Here is a 19,069-nt window from a genome sequence, read left to right on the forward strand (position 1 = left end):
CATCAATATTGCGTTATACAATAGAACAAACAAAAAACACGTGTCCGTATACTGAATAGCAGGGGTGAGTTTTAATTTTATACCCCGCTATACCGTCATATACCCGGTATGAGCCTCCATTTCTGCATTCATCAACGTCTGTTTCCGAGGATGAGTTTTGCACTCGATATTTTCCAGTGTAATGATGGTTTAGAGCCATGTACAATATTCACCTAGGGGAGATCCGGGTCAGAATAGGTCTTCAGCAACCCATGCTTGTCGCAATGGGAGACTAACGGGATCGAGTGGGCAGGCTCGTTGACTTGATTGATGCATTTCATCGTATCCCAATTGATTTCATCGACGCTCATGAGATCAATCACTTGATTGTCTGGTCCATACTTGATTATTTACCGACCGCCGTCGTGTAGGTGGGTGCTGCGTTAAAAATAAGCAAACAAACATGAGTATTCACTTGATGAATTGAATTTGGCGCATTATAAATGGACTTATCATAATATTATTTGATCACCGACAACTAAAAAATTAGCAGTTAATATAAAATTCACTAACCACGTTCTAAGATAAAAGTAGGAGAAGTTTGCCCTGACAAACTGTGTGAATAAATGCTGTTTCACGCCGCAGTCAATCTGCGTTCCAGAGCACATCAGGGGCGGGCAGACCGTAATAGCTAAGCATGAGCACTGGAATACGAAGTTTGTATTATAATAATGACACTATGATTTTTCCCCATTCCAAACACTCCTGCATGTCCTATATGGTTTTTATAGTCAAATACATTAAAGATAATAATTTCTGTGTTAATTTATTCGGCCTTTTAGCTCGAACATACCGGGTAGGATACTTAGATGGGACTCGCCTTTGCTTAATTTGTTTACTTAAATTGTCTCTCGATTATTTAGAAAGTGAGTTTACAATGCGTTGTCGGTTGTGACAAGTTCCACAAAACTTTACGTAGCTATATACAGTGTGACCTTAAACACTTTCCTCTGGCATGAACTTAAAACACTGTTCATTCACTACTAGCAACTACTTATTAAGTTCTAAAGTAAAAATTATACAAATTGACAGATGGGAAACCAGTTCCCCTGGATTATTCCAGTTGAGTTCACCCAAATATTTCGTTTCGTCCCTAGTTATGTATTTGGATTAACCTAGTTGATAGCAACGCCAAACCACTCGTGCAAGTCCACTATAAATAAAATAGTTCATCGTATATTGCAAAGAAACAATTCCATGCGAGATAAATTTAGGTACTGTCCGCAAGCTGTCGCTAGTAAATATGATATTATGATTTATTTTATGTATTTGCATTGATCGAAAATCGTATTTGCCTTTGTTTTGATTCCACGTGTGGCGTAGGAATTTCACAGCAACTATCACTGTCACACAACTCCAGTGACACTTTCGGCTATTTTCGCTTGTATTCTGAGACTGACAGCACACGATGGCACAAGGGGACCCCAGAAAATGGCATCTACCAGGTTGGAGAATAGAACAACGCTATTCACAAGGGGTCCTTATCGGAAACTGGTCAGAAGAGCGCAATGTGGTAAGTTTATCTTTCATCTCAAATGACATTGCTCCTAGAATCTAGATTAGATCTACAATATCATTCTTTGTGCCCAAAAAAATTGTATTGTGGGAACATCAAATCAGCATAAATTATCAATGTTAACAAGACCTACATATCCTTATATAACACAGTTATTTGTCATGATTATTAAGTTTAAGAATTAATAGTTTTTTTATGAATAAAAATATTATCAGCGAACGTTAGAGATCACATGTTATATCATACATGTTTGACATTTTGTGATAGAAAGTCTTTATGATTGTTACAGTTTAAGAATGGAAATACCCCACACAACAGCACTCACAGAATCGACTTCAGAAAATTTGGAAATCATCGTCCAAATGTTGTCATAAGGCGCTCTGCTCTTTTGAAAAATGATGGAATCGGTCAGCAAAACCTGTTTTATCACCATGGCAATCGCTACTCCAACAACATGGTTTCTTGGTATGATGAGCACTACAATGGGAGATGGAGGGAAAATACTCTCCCTGAGCTAAGAAACTGGAACAGCCATGAACTCTCATGGGCGCCGGAGAAGTCGGATTATCCTCTACAAGGTATTTTGTTTGTTGTTTCTCTCAGCTGTATGATGGTCTGCATATAATCGAGTCTTGACCAGACAATCAAGTGATTGACATCATGAGCATTTACACAACTGGGGTACAATGACATGCATCAACCATGTCAGCGAGTCTGACCACCTGATCCTGTTAGTCGCTTCTTACAATAAGCATTATCGCCTGTTACTGCAGGCATGGGTTGCTGAAGACCTAATCTATCCCAGATCTTCATGGGTCCTACAAGGTAGGATATTGCATAAGCTTCCTGTCTTTCAGGTAGAAATAGGGGTGGTCGGGTAGCCTAGTGGTTAAAGCGTTCGCTCAAAGACCCAGGTTCGATTCCCGGTATGGGTACAATGTTTGAAGCCCATTTCTGGTGCCCCACGCCGTGATATTGCTGGAATATTGCTAAAAGCGGCGTAAAACCATACTCTTTCACTCAGGTAGAACTAGGGAAAATCTCACTCATTTTCTTTTAAGTGAGATGGAATCTGATTGGTCAGTAGGAGGGACATAGAAGGGGCATAACTGATAATGGCCACTGGTGGTGCTAAGATCGAGCCTGGAAAAAACAGCCAAGTTCGGCAAGGGAGGAAACTGCACTTTTTTCAGTCAGTAAATTCCTTGCCGTGGAAAGATAAAATATTGCATCATTTGCAGTAGATTAGGTGTTATAACAGAGTCTGTTCTAGATACTCTTGAGTCTCCTTGCCCAAACATGTATTTTTGCATCTTTTATTTTCAGTACACGTTTTCTTTGTATATTGACTAGAATAAGCTGATATTACTAGACCAGAATATATTTTATAGACTCTAGTGGCTAAAATTGCAGACTGTAATATGAACTATTTTATCTGAGTTTACAAAAGTCCAAACCGAATTTTACCAGACTCGGACATCAGATACAGCTGGTACTCATTCACTCCAGACTGGACCAACATGTCAAATTTCAAATTTACTTTTGCCTCATTTAATCGCATTGCAGGAGCTTCCACCAACTATGGCTTGTATCAGAAACTTCAAAATCGCTGGAGTGACCAAATTGCTGACGATACACGAGGGGATTTCACCTCAACTTACACATCCGCGTACAACCCCAGATCAGCAAGCGGACTGGTGAAAACAAGATTTGCCAACCCACGCGAGAACTCCACAACTCTCCACAAGTACAATCACAGTAACAAGGACTTGGGCTTGAGACAAGTTTCATCTTTGAAGTCTCTCGAGAAACTTCCCAGTGATATTCCACTAGTCTCATGTTGAAAGAAAAACGGCATTTGAATTCGTTCAGATGACCTCTGTCTCAAAATCACTATATCTAGTCTCATGTCTGTACATTTTGTGAAGTATTCCCATATGTTTTTTACAATCAAAGATCTATGTCAGAAAGGATTAACATAATGGTTATTATGTGGAAACCAATAACTAACAGTATTACATAAATTTACAATGTTTCATATATTTTATATATGAACTGTTCAAATCAAAACAGTTAAACTATAGGCTACATATTTAGACATCCCTTAAGATCATGTAGCATTGATCCAATTCTTCAAGCACTAATATTTCTGTTTTTCTCAGATTATTTGATTTTGTGGAATCCCATTTTATTCTTAAGTTTATGTATGTGCACATTGTTAATTATATTACTAGATATTATAGCTGCACAGCATAACATATCTCCCTAATGTTATAATGACCAAGCTGAACAGTAATTGGAAGGTTTACCAATCCCAATCACCAATTCTTGAATAATCAACATACCAAATGTTTTAACTTGAGTTTTAGCTGACACAAGCACTTTTAGTTATGTTATGATTTGCTGTGTATATGTCTGTCAGACAATACATCAAATTAACAAGTCAACTGTGCTCATCTCAAATTCAATTTGTTGAGTTTATGATCTGTTGTTCCTGAATCAATATTTGGCTCCCTCTAAAGCTAGAATGTTTTATATGTAATGTTACATAGACACATATTGTCTCTAAAATGGGATGGTCTTATTTTCTCCCCAAATCCTCAGTTTATCTTGATTATATTGCGATAACTAAAATCTTTGCTCAATACAAGTTCCATAACTTGACTCCATTTCATATTTTGATTTATGTTCTCAAAACCAAATAACCCGTTGTGTTGTTTTATACAAAAAAACTTCATTATTCCAAACCCCTTTTATCCGGACACTCCACACTCTGGACAGGTACTGCTTGAAGCTTGCATATATACAAGGGGATACTACTCTGTACCCCTGTTTCATTTATCCAGAGATTGTAAATCTATATGATTTCACTTGGAACATATTTGTCTGTATAAACAGAGTTTCACTGTACACATATTTGCTCAATGGATTAAAAATGTTGTTAGCATAATACCTCTCCGGCTATAATCAGAATGCTTATATCAAAATATCATCTGATATGCACTACTCCAATGAAGATAAATAATCCTGATTCTTTCATACTACTATAGTTAATATGTCACGGCATGACAGATGAACTTTAGTAATATGCAAGAACCATGTGTTCTTTAACTTCTTTTGAGTAGTATATGTTTCCGGTACTTACAACAGCACCAAATGACATTCTTTAGGGTAATTAGCTCACACAGTATTAACACAGTATTATTGAATCATATTTTTGAATGAAGTGGCAGTATTCAGTATTATGAATTACCATAAACTTGGATATATAGTATTTTGCACTTTTACTGTTTGTTTTTATATATTATGTATATACAGGTATTTACAAACATTAACATCTATTCAGTATTAACTGTTGTTGATTTGCTACACCTACTGGCTTTATCTGTGATATTTTTGTATTTACAATATATGGTTTATGGTATTTAAGTCTCATCAAGTTTGTGATGTGAATTTTATTCATTTATAAGCAACTTACCAGTGTCAATGTTGTCTGCAGTAGTTAACATAGCAGTATTGTATACTACTTAAAAAGATTTAAGGAACACCTGATTTTTTCATGTCATGTCATGACAGAAGCACTCTAGTCATGAGAAGAAATAGGGTGTTCCTTAACTTCTCTTGAGTAGCATATGATGCCAGTCCTATCAATGTTTAACTGGCTTCACTGTCTTGTTCATATTGCCAAAATGTCTTTTTTTGTTTATTATATCTAAACTTGAATGAATTCAGACATTTATTACATGCATGATTCTCTAAGTTAATCAAAAGCTGGAAATGTGATATGAGAATATGTATTTGAATAAATCAACATGGTGAATTAATGGTAAGAGTGTACGCATGTATCATCTGACCTGTCAATCCCGCAGATAACTAACGTGTCAAGTATTATATATATAACATGTATTATATCATGTATTATATAACATGTAATATATCATGTATTATATAACATGTAATATATCATGTGTCATGGACGTATTTGGGCACAGGGATCTCAGTGCTCCAACATAAAGCCATAATATTGCAGGGGACTTGGACAAATCTTAGCGCTAAGATCTCTTGTACATGTGTCCGAAGGCACTGCATAGCTAAACAAACAGTATTATCAATCACTTTTACACATATTTATGGTGTTTGTAGACTATTTGCATTTCAGTACACAATTTATTCATTAAATATTTGATCCCAGTTGACTGTTGTTGTTTGTCAGAGTGTCAGTATTGTGAAGACTTGGTGTTGCTTGTGTCATGGGGAAAGGTAAGGGTGAAGGTAATGCTGCCCCGTTGGTGTCTACTTTAGAGGATCAGTGTCAAGATTTTGTAGGACAAGCCAGGTTAGCAACAAGGCTAGGGCACTTGTACATTATCACATTGAGTAGGAGTTGCACTACCATACCATTCCTCATGCAAACATATTATCAATTTAACAAAATTAGTGTTATCTCAGTGATATAACAGTATGAGAAATATACAGAGGTCGTCTAGCAGGAACTAAAGTCAACTATGTTTATAACGAACACACTTTTAACGAACTGACTGATATAACAAACTTATTTCTTAGTCCCAGCCATTTTTTGTTTATATTCTGTATACATGCTTATAACGAACTACGGTTATCAAAAACTAAAATTAGTGGCCCCTTTGAATTCGCTATAACCATAGTTATAACTGTACTTTAGGAATTTCTATACATCAGTGCGGGGCCTACTTGCTCAAAAACCTTTATAACATCTAAAATGTTCCGACAAGTTTTAACGGGATCGGTTGGTCAGGTTTAACGCAGCTTTTAGCAGTATTCCAGTCCCCGGCTGACTTGGTAGATGCATATCATTGTATTGTATCCCAATTGCGTGGCTCATGTCAATCACTAGATTGTCTGGTTCAAATTCGATTCTTTACAGACTGGCGTCATATAGCTGGAATATTGCTGAGTGCGGTGTTGAACAACAAACAAACAGACAGACAAACAAACAATCAGTGTGAGTGTTGCAAATCACTTGTCTCTACATAGTACTTGTACTTAAGGCATTGTAGTTTTACATGGTTTCAAAAGTTATTTTAGAGAATGAAAAATGTCTTAAATTATTTTAAGAAAAACATTAATATCATACAGAGATTCTTACCCTCATTACAATTACAAGTTGTAGATAACATTCATCAGGAATATAACAATGTTTAACACTCACCAATAGATGACTTTTAGGACACACATACCATTAAATAAGAACACTCTTACCATTCAATAAAAGGGGCTTTAGTTGAAGAGAGCCTGCACTCAAACAGCATTACCTTCACTTTCATGCTTGGGAGATAAGCAGGACAGAAGTAGGACTCTGATGTATGGTGTAAGTCTAATCTGAGACAGATTGTTGGATTCTGGGCACACAATTCCTCAGATATGTGACTCTCTGTTTAATATTATGTCATACACATTTAATAGACATCACTTCCTGTGCAAGGGCAGATACAGCATGTTTCAAAGGGAGGGGTACAAATTATCACAATTATCTCTACGCGTGGGGGCAGTGGTCTTAACAACTGTTAATCTATCTGTTCACAGATCAACAAAGAAAACCCCCACAAACACGGATTCCTGTGGGATGCATATAAGCATGGCTATTTGAAACATGATAATCCTATGTTTTGTTTGTTTGTCTAATGCTGCACTCAACAACATTCCAGCTACATGTATATGACGGTGGTCTGTAAATAATTGAGTCTGGACCAGGCAATCCAGTGATTGATATCATGAGCATCGATCCATGCAATTGGGATACGATGACATGCATCAACCAAGTCAGCGAGCCTGACCACCCGATCCCGTTAGTCGCCTCTTGCGACAAGCATGGGGTCTTCTACCCCGGATCTTCATGGGTCGATAAACTTATGGAGAAAACACACTGTCAAATATGTAACAATTTATTCAGATCAACCTTGGTTATACATAGCTGCCCATGAAAGGGTTCACAAAATATATACTCAGATCTTTGGTAAATGCAAGGCACTGACAAACAACACATTTAGTTGTATATGACAACATCTGATACTATATTTGTCAAGGCTTATTGATATTATCAACAAACAATCATATTGAAAAGACTGAACGTTTCTTCCACAGTAAGCATTATACACAAACTGAAACATTCTTATCCACACTGATATGAACTATTCAGATTCATATTTGCATGAAAAACAATCTCATTCATATCAGATCTTAGTTCTTGCTTGTTTAGCAGTAGCGAGAACTAAGATCTGGGTTTTTGCTAACATGATATTGATGACATATCTGGAATATATGAACATGATGACTTAAAAAAGGGATAATATATCGATATCTGAAAATACCAAGAATACGATACTGAGTACATTGCTGCTCCTGAATTTTACAAAATTCGTCCTTATAAATATTATAAAGATGTCAGCTGAACAGGTCACAACAATACCAGACCAATTCATTTACCCTATAAAAATATTAATTTGGTAATTGTTTGAAGTTTATTACCTGAACAAATTAAAAACAAAAGGTTGAAAAATTACTAATAAATAAAATTCATCCTTTGAGGACTGCATAGACTGTCTTCAGACCCACAAATAGAAAAAATAAATCCAGTCTAGAATAAAATTAAGCATTGTTCTGGGTACCATTGGGATTTGATTTATTATTTTGTAGATATATATAATTTAAAGATAACATTAATTTCTGGGACTAATTGTTAGTCTAAGGCATGTATAATAGTCAACTTTACTGGGGGTACTGTGATACACTAATTAGACGTACAGTCAGTATTAGTTTGGAATATCCTGGAATAATAGTACCGGTAATATCTCCATCACAAGTTGAGTAGTATACAAAGTTTTCCTCTAAAAAACATGAATTAACATGCAAAAATATGTTTGTTGTTTAATGCAGCACTCAGCAATATTCCAGCTATATGATGGCAGTCAGCAAAAAATCAAGTCTGGACCAGACAATCCAGTGATTGACATCATGAGCATGGATCCACGCAATTGGGATACAATGACATGCATCAACAAAGTCAGCGAGCCTGACCACTCGATTCCATTAGTCGCCTCTTACGACAAGCGAAGTCGCCTTTTACAGCATATATGTAACATAATATATTAATACTTGTCACAAATAACACCACAATACTCTGTATCTATTTAAAACATCATGCACTCTGGAATGAACTAGCAATACCCCCAGGACAATCTGTAAAGTAAGCACATAAAGATATATTTCATAATTCACACATAAGTGATAACCCAACAACATATTCTATTGAAAGACACTTCAGCAAAACAACTGTCGCTAAAAACCAACACCCTTTTCAAACCCAAACAAAAAATTCAAAACAACCCCCAGTGCGTTAGCATCACACACATACACAACATAAAAATATATATGGTCTTGCCTGACAATGTCAGTCTGACCCGTCATGGAAACAGTTAATATTTGTAAGCTTGGCTAATAAAGAAAATAGTGCCAAGGCACTTACCACTCTACCCAGACTTCTATGCGGCCGGCAAAGTACCTCTGCCACAGCCAAGTGTATCAAATCGTACAAAGTCCATTTAAGATATTGCATATGTTTTTCATCTGTTTCATTTTTGACAAGTCTATCTTGATAAACATATGTCATAGAATTGATAAATTTCATTGGAAAAATATCCCCAAACGTGAGAAACTATTTCCATTTCCATTTGTTTACATTGGTTGTACAGCTTCACATGCTGAAGCAAGCGATACAGGCACTTTGATGAATAAATATATATATTGCCATGCATCTCACTGTCACAGTGAAGCATATCTATAGAATTAAGCAAAAGAATATGTAAAGTGGCACAAAATACTTGCATTAGGCCGTTCTGTTCTGATTTCAGAAAAAGTGTGTTTGTTTACAAACAAAAGAAAAGTCTGGTCATGTGATATGCAAATTAGCCTGTGGCAGTGGTGTTATGCCTAGTCACCACTGCACTGGAGTGTGGCACTTGGCCCTACTGGATCCAATGACATAAAAATATATAGGCATGTTGCAAAGAATGGGCAGTTTTAACTCATAGCACAAATTTTCCCTTAACATGGAGCAGAATGCTTCAGGGGAACAGTGAGCTAATGTCATTCTTTTCCACTGTTAGAAGTATCCTTCAGGCAAAAAACCCATTTGTTTTTTCCATTAATTAACATACATATATTTGGCATGTCATGATACACAGTTGTATCGGCGTATTACAAATTTAAACCGGATGATAAGATACATAATACGTCCACCCATGTATCCATTCCTATTGTCATTCAGTGTGACAGTATTTTAAAAGCATGGTCTGGGTCAGCGTTACCTCACTGCCTAAGTAGAAACAAAACTATAAATCTGATGCATACTTCTATCTTCAGTTTCTTTGTTGTTTAATGCTGCACTCAGCAATATTCCAGCAATATCACAGTGGTCTGTAAATAGTCAGACAATCCAGTGATTCACATCATGAGCATTGATCTAAGCAAATTGGGATACGATGACATGATTCAACCATGCCAGCGAGCCTGACCACCTGATCCTGTTAGTCGCCTCATGTGACAAGCATAGTCGCCTTTGATGGCAAGCATGGGTTGCTGATGACATATTCTACCCCGGATCTTCATGGGTCAGAAAGAGATTAAATCAACCTGTTATTTGAGTTAAAAACAATCTGGGTGGATCTACTGTTCTCCTCGACGGACTTTCTGCATGACCTCACTTAGCATCTGGTTGCACAGTGCGGCATAGGGGTTGAGTGCCACCACCTGGTGCTTGGCGAACTCACTGCCGAGCCGGGCAGCTTTCTTGAAGTCCTCCACTGCCTGGGTGTCATCACCTGTAATCAGTAAGTCAGTGAGTGAGTGAGTGCATTGGGTTTGATGCTGCCGACTTTACCATTTTTGATCTTTTTCAGTCTTATTTTGCACTGTAGCTATGAACAAATATGTGGCCTATACATTATGAAAATCTAAAAACGAAAAAAAAGAGGGACGAAAGTACTCTCTTGGAAATATCATGTGGGTAAAGTGTGATGTAGTAATGCAAGCCATGTACACTATGGCGGTAGATATGACCTGTAACAAATCTTGAATACCACAGCGAGAGAACGTCGATGACAATGGCCGGTGCGATGTAGACTGTCATAACCTTTCCGAACTGATAGGAGTACTGAACAAGGGCGATGTTGACCCTGTTTATTCAAGTTTTTATCGATCAATTGGAAAGCGTATCAGTGTTGGTCTTGATGTCGACCCCTGGAAGAAAGGTATCGAGGTCGATCCCCGAGTTGATGTTGATCCCGAGGAAAAAATCTTGATAACGACCCTCGGGTCGACGTCAATCTAAGTGTTGATTCACACCAGAATAAGAAGTGTGCATGCGTTCCAAACTCTTTCTGTCTTCTGGAGGAAGTGGAGGGAAACTGAAACTAACTTTTTAGTCGCTGATGAGTGTCCCTGAGAGTCCTGGGGAGAAACTAAATTCTGTGAGGAGTCAGCATTCTCATCCTCACATTGTTCATCCTGATTGGATACGGGGAATGAAAGTTGCTTCTCTGCTGAGGGGCTGGGCACGCTGAGTGGTTTGTTTGTCTCGATCGGCATAACCTGTAGGAGATTTGCCCTGATTATGTTTCTGGGTTTGTCAGCACCATACCCATTCTCGTGGGTTTCATCAAAGAGGTACACATCAGAGACCTGCATCACTTTGGCCTTATATCCTACATCAAGCTGACACGCCGTGACAGTTCAAAGCGGTGTTAAACCCAACTCACTCACTCACACACTTGATCTTCTTGCATAATACAAATGTGTAAATACCGCAAGCTACCGACTTGATGTTATACCTTTCTCCCAACAACCGTGCATAGATCCCTTGTATATAGGAATGTGCAACCAATCATTCCCAATATTACCTGCGTGTCTCTTACATGTGCAGCCAAAGTATTGTCAATCTCATTAAAATCAAATCTTAAGATCAGATCGCTAAAATAAGATCTGAGGACATCCCATTAAGGGTCATGTCAGAACGACCTTTCATCCGACCAATCAAAGTGCCGCTTATCAGATCATGAAAGTGACAGTTGGAATGAGTTTTCTAATCATGCAAACCTCCAAAATGTCTACACAGGGTATTCTGAACGACAGTTACGGTCCGTACGACTGATTCCGTCAAAATCACCGTCTGTCTCTCACTTCCGTGGGATAAACATTTGGACGGAATAGGCGTTGCACAGTACGTGGGAAGCACTGCCATACAATCTCAACCATAGATTAGACATTTCGAAATGTTCATTTGTTCAGTTTTCAAAATTTTAATCGAGGACTGTGTCAACATATTTTTCAAGCGTAGTCTGAAATGCAAGTTCTGTAAAGCTCGAGAAAGCTGCTTTCTAATTAGCTGATGTCAACTTCTTGATAGTTATTTCAGAGGTAGGTCAAAGTTCGCAAAAGGTTGTTCTCACGTGACCTGTAATGGGATGTCCTCAGATCTTTGTTCAGCAACAGCGAGAACTTAGATCTGATTTTAATGAGATTGACGTATTGTTAGAAGACTTGCAATATTACTTCCGTTCACAGGGGTAGATTTCACAACAAATTTGAATGTAGCCAGCAGGGCTTTCTCCTTTTAAAAGTTACTGGCCAATCTCCAAATGGACTACAACTAAATGGTGGAATCTGCGAAATGGCCGAACCTGAGGTTTGAAAATTTTAGAACTCCTCATCCCTAAAACGTATTTTCCTGCACTCTGATATAAAATCTTGTCCTCATTTCATGCCAAATTATGAGCAAACAAAGAATTTATGGTGTACAACATGACAAAATGTCAGCCGGTTATCATTCTATCCAGATGATACAATTTAAAAGATTAAACATACATATTGACCAGCCAGACGGGCCATCTACTTTATGTTTTAGCAAGCCCTTTGTAACTTAACTGGCCCGGGCCAACAGTTAAATTGACCCCTGCTTACTTTTATCCATTAACTACAGATTTGATTCATTACTAAAACTATCATTCACAATGGAAAATTAATGTAAAATACTTTTTTATGAAAGTGTTTACTATACTTCTGAATATACTGTAACTTTAATTAATTGAATCAAATTTGCTACATGTTTCGGTTTGCCTGTATTTCTCTCTACACAGACTTACTAGATACTAGAATTCTGAATTTACTGTTATTTTAATTTATTGAAACAAATTGTCTGTATCTCTACACAGACTTTCAAGACTCACATCGCATTGTAGCATACATCTTCCCGAGGCAAGGGAGTTAACTTCCAGTTTCCATCCTTGCTGAACTAGGTTGGAATTCCTGGGCTCGATAGTAGCGCCACCAGTGACTATTACGAGTCATGTCCCTTCTAAGCCTCTCCTATGGACCAATCAGATTCCACCTCTCATATCAATAGCATTTGCTTCAAACAAAATGGCGGCGCCCGTTCAAGACGTTCTGATCGAGTCAAAGATCTTTATTGTGATAAAACAGATCTTACATCGTGATGTGCATCAGATCATGTGAGCACTTTGATTAAAAACATGAAAAGCTTTAAAAAATATCTGTTGACAACGAGCTGGCAGTGAACATGCTTTGCAAATACTGCATTCGACCAAAATCTGTGTGACAGTTTACGAAACGGATTTCAATTTTGTTGCATGATTTTGATTGGACTATGCACAGATTCTTTATTCCAGCAAAAATGTAACTCCATAATACCAGCCTAGGTGCAAAGGTGGAAACTGAACTTTTATCTCCTCGGGGAGATGTGTAGCATATATTAAATGGTTGGTCAGCGTGTGTCAACAACTGTCATACAACAGATGTTAATAAGGCATAGAATAAACACCACTGTGAACACCTGGTGCCTCTGCAAGAATCACACTGACAAGTACCAATATATGTGCAAATTACAAGCAATTAGTGTCAGCTTGTCAAGTTTTGAATAACTATCTGTTGCCATGAACAACATAAATACCACTGAAGTAATTGCTCTAATATGTCAGCCTCCAAGTCTAATGAAATCACATGACAGGAAAACAACAAGGGCAATGTAACAAATGTTGGGTAACACTTACTGAGTAAAGTACAGATTCTCATTCCGGATTTGAACCCACACTGCCAGAGTGAGTGAATGAGTATGGTTTTACGCCGTTTTTAGCAATATTCCAGCAATATCACGGCGGGGGACACCAGAAATGGGCTTCACACATTGTACTCATGTCGGGAATTGAACCCGGGTCTTCGGCGTGACGAGCAAACGCTTTAACCACAAGGCTACCCGACCGCCTCTCTGCCAGAGTGAGGCACCAAATCGCCAGCGTAAGCTATGAACACCCAATGCCATTCAAAAAGTGGTACCACCTTCTAAATGGCATTTTGTGTTCATAACAAGGGCAATGTCTGGCAACATAACAGGCTATTACATCAATGTTTCCTATCAACGAAACAGAACAAAATAGAGTTTAGGTGAAATAAATGCGAATGAACGTGAATATCATACATGTTGGTTAATATATGAAAAATGACTCATATTCAAGAGATATTAGATTGGTTTGATGCACAAATGAACATACTGGTATTCTGTGTGAACCGACACTCATGAACTCATCACATGTGACGTCATAGATCCATGACTCGTGGTGCACCATTTGCCGGATTAGCGTGTAAAGTTTGGAAATCACATGCAGCATATTGTAATAAGAATAAAGACACTCTGGTAACACTTGACTGATTGTTAGTTTTGTCATTAATTGGTACACATTGGAAATAATGTATATAATCTTCTTAACGTACATACTTCTCTATATAGTTTTATGTTTTGCATTTCTTTTGGGTGTGTGTGTAGATTCGACCAATTTGATTTGATTATGTTTTTCATATTCGTCAATTCTGGAGAATTGGGAGTTTGTACTAGCATTTGCTACAAACTACTGAATTTCGACTTGTGTCTTAACACCCTATTCTAAGCTGTGATGCTTCGGCATGAATAATGAACCAACCAAAAATTGCAAAGTAAAGTCAGACATAGTATGTGTTATGCCGATGACTTCAGAAGAGAATTCTGTTTGTTTCAGACAGACAGACAGACAGACAGATTTATTTATTTATATAAAGGCCAACTGACCCATTGTACAAAATACATTTACATCATATTTATCAAAGAGTTACCTAATTGATACTTCTCTTTGATGAGAACACATACATCAGAAATTTTGCAAAGTTTTTCATTATATCATTGTTGGATAATTGACAGTCTTTCTCAACAAAAATAATGATGATTAACTCTCTTTGGGATAAACATTTCCCGCTGACTTGCATAAAGAGGACAACTGTACATAACATGAAGTTCATCCTTAATTACATGACTGTGTTTACATAAGACTGGCATCATCCTGAATATTAGCGACACCCCTACGAACAATTTGTATTTTGTCCGCATCTAAATTTGGTTATTGGCCTTCTATACTCACAATGCTTAATATTTGATAAATATTTTTCACAAACATTATAAGATATATGCAGTTTATAGAATAAGAGAGTCTTGCTGCCTTGAGATGCATGCCAAATTGAAACAATCTTTAACTCCTTCACTGAACATGTACAAATAATTCTGTATTGCCAACACTTTGTGCAAGCCCCAAACCATAATAACCATAATATTTGGTGCCCAGTAAGAAACTTTCTATCAGCAATGGATAATACCTTCTGTTTGTGAGGAAAGATCCTGATCACCCACCTTCTAGTCTGTGGATAAGTCCCATCTGGGTATAAGCTTGACATGCCACCTTGCCCTCACCGCGACTCAGCTCTACAGCTTTATTCAAGTCATCCAATGCTCCTGAAATATAATAATACCATTACAAGTAAAAATCTTTGAAAGACTTAAAATTAGGACTGTCATTCTACACTGGCAAATCAATTTTCTAAAATTTATGTATGAATCTGAAATAGTGATTAACGAATCATGAGACATCTCAAAGTCTGACATATTATCACATATTTATCTTTTATTTTATTTATATTTTATTTTTTCAACCCATAAAAAACCTCAAGAATTCTACCATGAATTTGAAATATACTTGAATCTGATTGGTTAATCAGAGGTTTCAAATCACTACAACTACCTCTGACTGAAACAGTGAATTTGACAAGACAGATATCACTAGCAGCTAATATTTCACCGTCAGAACGCACTTTCAAATAATAATATTAACAAATGCAGGTCAAAGAATGCAGATATGTGATTCCTACAATAATCAAAGTATGGATGGCCATACATTTTAGGCAGGAAACACACTAGAAACAAACTTAGAGAGGGTATTCCAAAGTTTAGAGACAACAGAGAGTGTAATCTGTAGCTTCTCTATCTTGACTGAGATACATCTATCGTGCCACAAGGGACGTCATGACATCATAATAAAGGTGATGGTTTAAAACTAAACCTTGCAATGGTCATTTCATTTCCTGAAGTGAGTCAGTGAGATGGGTTTTAGGACACTTTTAGCAATATTCCTGCAATATCACGGCAGGGACACCAGAAAAGGGCTTCACACTTTGTACCCATCTGGGGAATCAAACCTGGCCCTTCGGTGTGACAAGCAAACATATTAACCACGAGGCTACCCCACCATCGCTTCATTTTCTTGAAGGGTCACTATTTACTGTTTGCTTACAAGTGTAGCTGTGGAGCACACTTTCAATGCCTCTCAGTTCAGTTTATTGATGTAAAAATCAATGCTTGAATACATGAAGCAACATACTTGGTTTTAAGCTGATTATTTGTAATTCCTTAAAATGAATCAAAACATATAAAAAACACTGGACTCAAACCATGACAAGTCACTCATTATCTTTTCAAAAAACAAAGCATTTGTGTTACATTTTGTCATGGTGACATTTTAAACCTCATGCTGTGTGTTCACTTCCAAATTTAATTTAATGACATCAATCTACATTCCATCAAGTCCTACATTGTAAGCACAGTAAGCCTATCTCCTGAATACAGGGAATGAGAGATTTATGAGGCAATAATTATGATAATAAACGAACCATTCCTTAGTCCCATCAACACATTACATCAAAGGCATGCAACAAGACACTGCTGTTTAATTCTCCCTTACAAATGATCATAGCCTTGAACAAATACCTTTGACATCTCCCTGTAGGCGTAGAACTTGAGCCCTGTTGTTATATGAGGACGCCCAGTCAGGGACCCTGGTCACAGCTTCATTCAGGAGGTCAAGGGCAGTTTCAAGGTCGCCCGACTCAGCTGCCTTGACTGCTTCCAGCTCTAAAGCCTTCGCCTGCTTCACTTCTTCACTCTCCTCTGTAAAAAATTAGCGAGTTTGGTTTAATAATAAGGCCATTAAGATCCTGCATCATTTATACCCCGGTCAATGGATCAGTTTGCACTCGCCTTCATTCTCAGCTCCCTGGGGAGTATACAACCCAAGCTGACTGTTGGTGGATTGAAGGTTAACAGTCACATTACTATCGCATCCTACCGGGTACCCCTTCACTTCTGAGTGAACAGAGGCATATTCAATGCTGGGTGAACAAAGGCATATTTCGAACAAATTCACTTGCCACAGAAGCACCACACGTGCTTTATAAATTACATTGCATTGAACAGTATATCACGGTGTGTCAGCTTGATGTGGGAGGAAAGCCGAAGTGATGCAGGTGTTAGAAATTAACCACTTTGGCGAAAACCATGAGCAATTGTATGCTTGTGAGAAACCTAAAATCATATTAAGCGCCAGTATGGTTTTATGCCGCTTTTAGCAATATTCCAGCAATATCACTGCGGGGGACATGGGCTTCACACATTGTACCCATGTCGGGAATCGAACCTGGGTCTTCGGCATGACATGCAAACGCTTTAACCACTAGGCTACCCGACCGCCCCTCTAATAATAAGAGCAAGCCTGGGACTTGATCCAATGATTATAGGTTTGTGACATGTTTTTTGGATGCAACTCAGTACTGAATTATTTTAAATTCAGCTTTGATAACTTTTGAACCATATCATAAAAATTGTTTCTCAAAATAATTGATACAGAAATCAAGAATAAACAGCCTGAACATTTAAAACAGTGTAAGTAAATTGCTATGAAAATCAAACAAATAAATTGAGGACACTTCCCAAAATTAGCTCTGTATTTTCAATTATGAAAAGGGGTGGTGGGGTAGCCTAGTGGTTAGTTTGCTTGTCACACAGAATACCCAGGTTTGATTCCCACATTGGTACAATATGTGAAGCCTATTTATGGTGTCCCCGCCATGATATTGCTGGAATATTTTTGATATCTGCGTAAAACTATACTCACTCAATTACGAAAAACTTGATCACATGACAGCCATGTGCCTTTGGCATAATGGGCCATGGGTAGAATAAATCACACGTTAATCTTAACGTTTATTTTCAATTGATGAGTTCTCCTCTAGTTGGTCTTATTTATAATAGTGAAAGCAGTAGGGAGATCAATAATGAATGCAATAATCATTCAATCTTTTAAGTTTTGTCTTGAAAACAGTATATCATCAGATATACATCATGCATGATCTATTAAGCTGAATCTAAAATGGGAAATCATCTCTATGCGAATGCAGATCATCGGCCAGCATATGTAGGGAAACATAGGGACAGTTGGTTCTGCTTTTGTTTCATTAGTGCAGTCTGTGTTTTGCACAGATCGAACACTGTCTGGTTTTGTTGTGTCTTTAGATCTAGTTATAGATAACTTGTATGAAATGTTACCACAATTAACGATACATTAAAGTTTTAATTTATGCTAAGCAGTTTTTTGTTTATCTTTCACATTAAAACATTCAATAAGCTAAACATTTACCCCAAAACAAGACCCTCACTCAAAGATGAAACTTTCTACATAAAATCCCGTGGATGCAGACAATATTTCCAGAAAATTTGAAACAAAAGCTTCCCCCAAACATTGTTTTTTATTTTTCGACATAAAACATATATTATCAGTTTGCTAAAAACGTTTGTGTTGTGTTAACTACTATATATATTGTTAATGTAGAGTCGCACGACGCAACCCCATATCAAAATGTCAAGGTGAGCTAATGTTTATAGTAAAAAGCAAACTTTTCAAACAGTGACAGTACAAACCAATTATATATAAAGCTGGTTCGGGTTTGTCCTCTTCTACACAATCCCCATAAGGCAATCCTGGGTTAAATATACAATTGAGGACTCCCTTGTCATGAGAAGATATGTCAATGTCCATCTTGGCTTGTTTTGCGTCCGTCGACATTTTGGAAAATATGGATTGTATAAAATGTGGATCGAAGAGTGGAATTTGATTTTGTTGTGTATTTTCCAAAATTGATGTGATTGGATTATTTTCCTCATTCACAATTTCCCTTGTCTACAATGTGAGTATATAACGCCAGAAACGTTAAGTTGCATTTTTTAAAAGTAAGATGAAAAACAGAGCGTGTATTTAAAAACCCTACCAGGGCCTCATT

At 37.3% G+C, this 19,069-nt stretch overlaps 2 protein-coding genes across 2 annotated transcripts; one reads left to right on the forward strand and one right to left on the reverse strand.

Moving 5' to 3' along the window:
* The first annotated feature begins 1,392 nt into the window (after positions 1 to 1,392).
* LOC139470873 (cilia- and flagella-associated protein 107-like) lies at positions 1,393 to 4,922 on the forward strand. Its single transcript, XM_071253191.1, has 3 exons — positions 1,393 to 1,552; positions 1,845 to 2,133; positions 3,122 to 4,922. The coding sequence occupies exons 1-3, from the start codon at positions 1,448 to 1,450 to the stop codon at positions 3,397 to 3,399; spliced, it is 672 nt and encodes a 223-aa protein (XP_071109292.1). The 5' UTR covers positions 1,393 to 1,447; the 3' UTR covers positions 3,400 to 4,922.
* A 2,557-nt stretch (positions 4,923 to 7,479) lies between these two features.
* On the reverse strand, positions 7,480 to 18,855 carry LOC139470918 (tetratricopeptide repeat protein 36-like). Its single transcript, XM_071253244.1, has 4 exons — positions 18,711 to 18,855; positions 16,725 to 16,904; positions 15,315 to 15,416; positions 7,480 to 10,410 (listed from the first exon to the last, which is right to left on the reverse strand). The coding sequence occupies exons 1-4, from the start codon at positions 18,853 to 18,855 to the stop codon at positions 10,256 to 10,258; spliced, it is 582 nt and encodes a 193-aa protein (XP_071109345.1). The 3' UTR covers positions 7,480 to 10,255.
* Positions 18,856 to 19,069: the final 214 nt, after the last annotated feature.

The sequence above is a fragment of the Haliotis cracherodii genome, unplaced genomic scaffold (genome assembly GCF_022045235.1).
Source record: "Haliotis cracherodii isolate W230 unplaced genomic scaffold, xgHalCrac1.p SCAF_21, whole genome shotgun sequence".
Lineage (NCBI taxonomy): Eukaryota > Metazoa > Mollusca > Gastropoda > Lepetellida > Haliotidae > Haliotis > Haliotis cracherodii.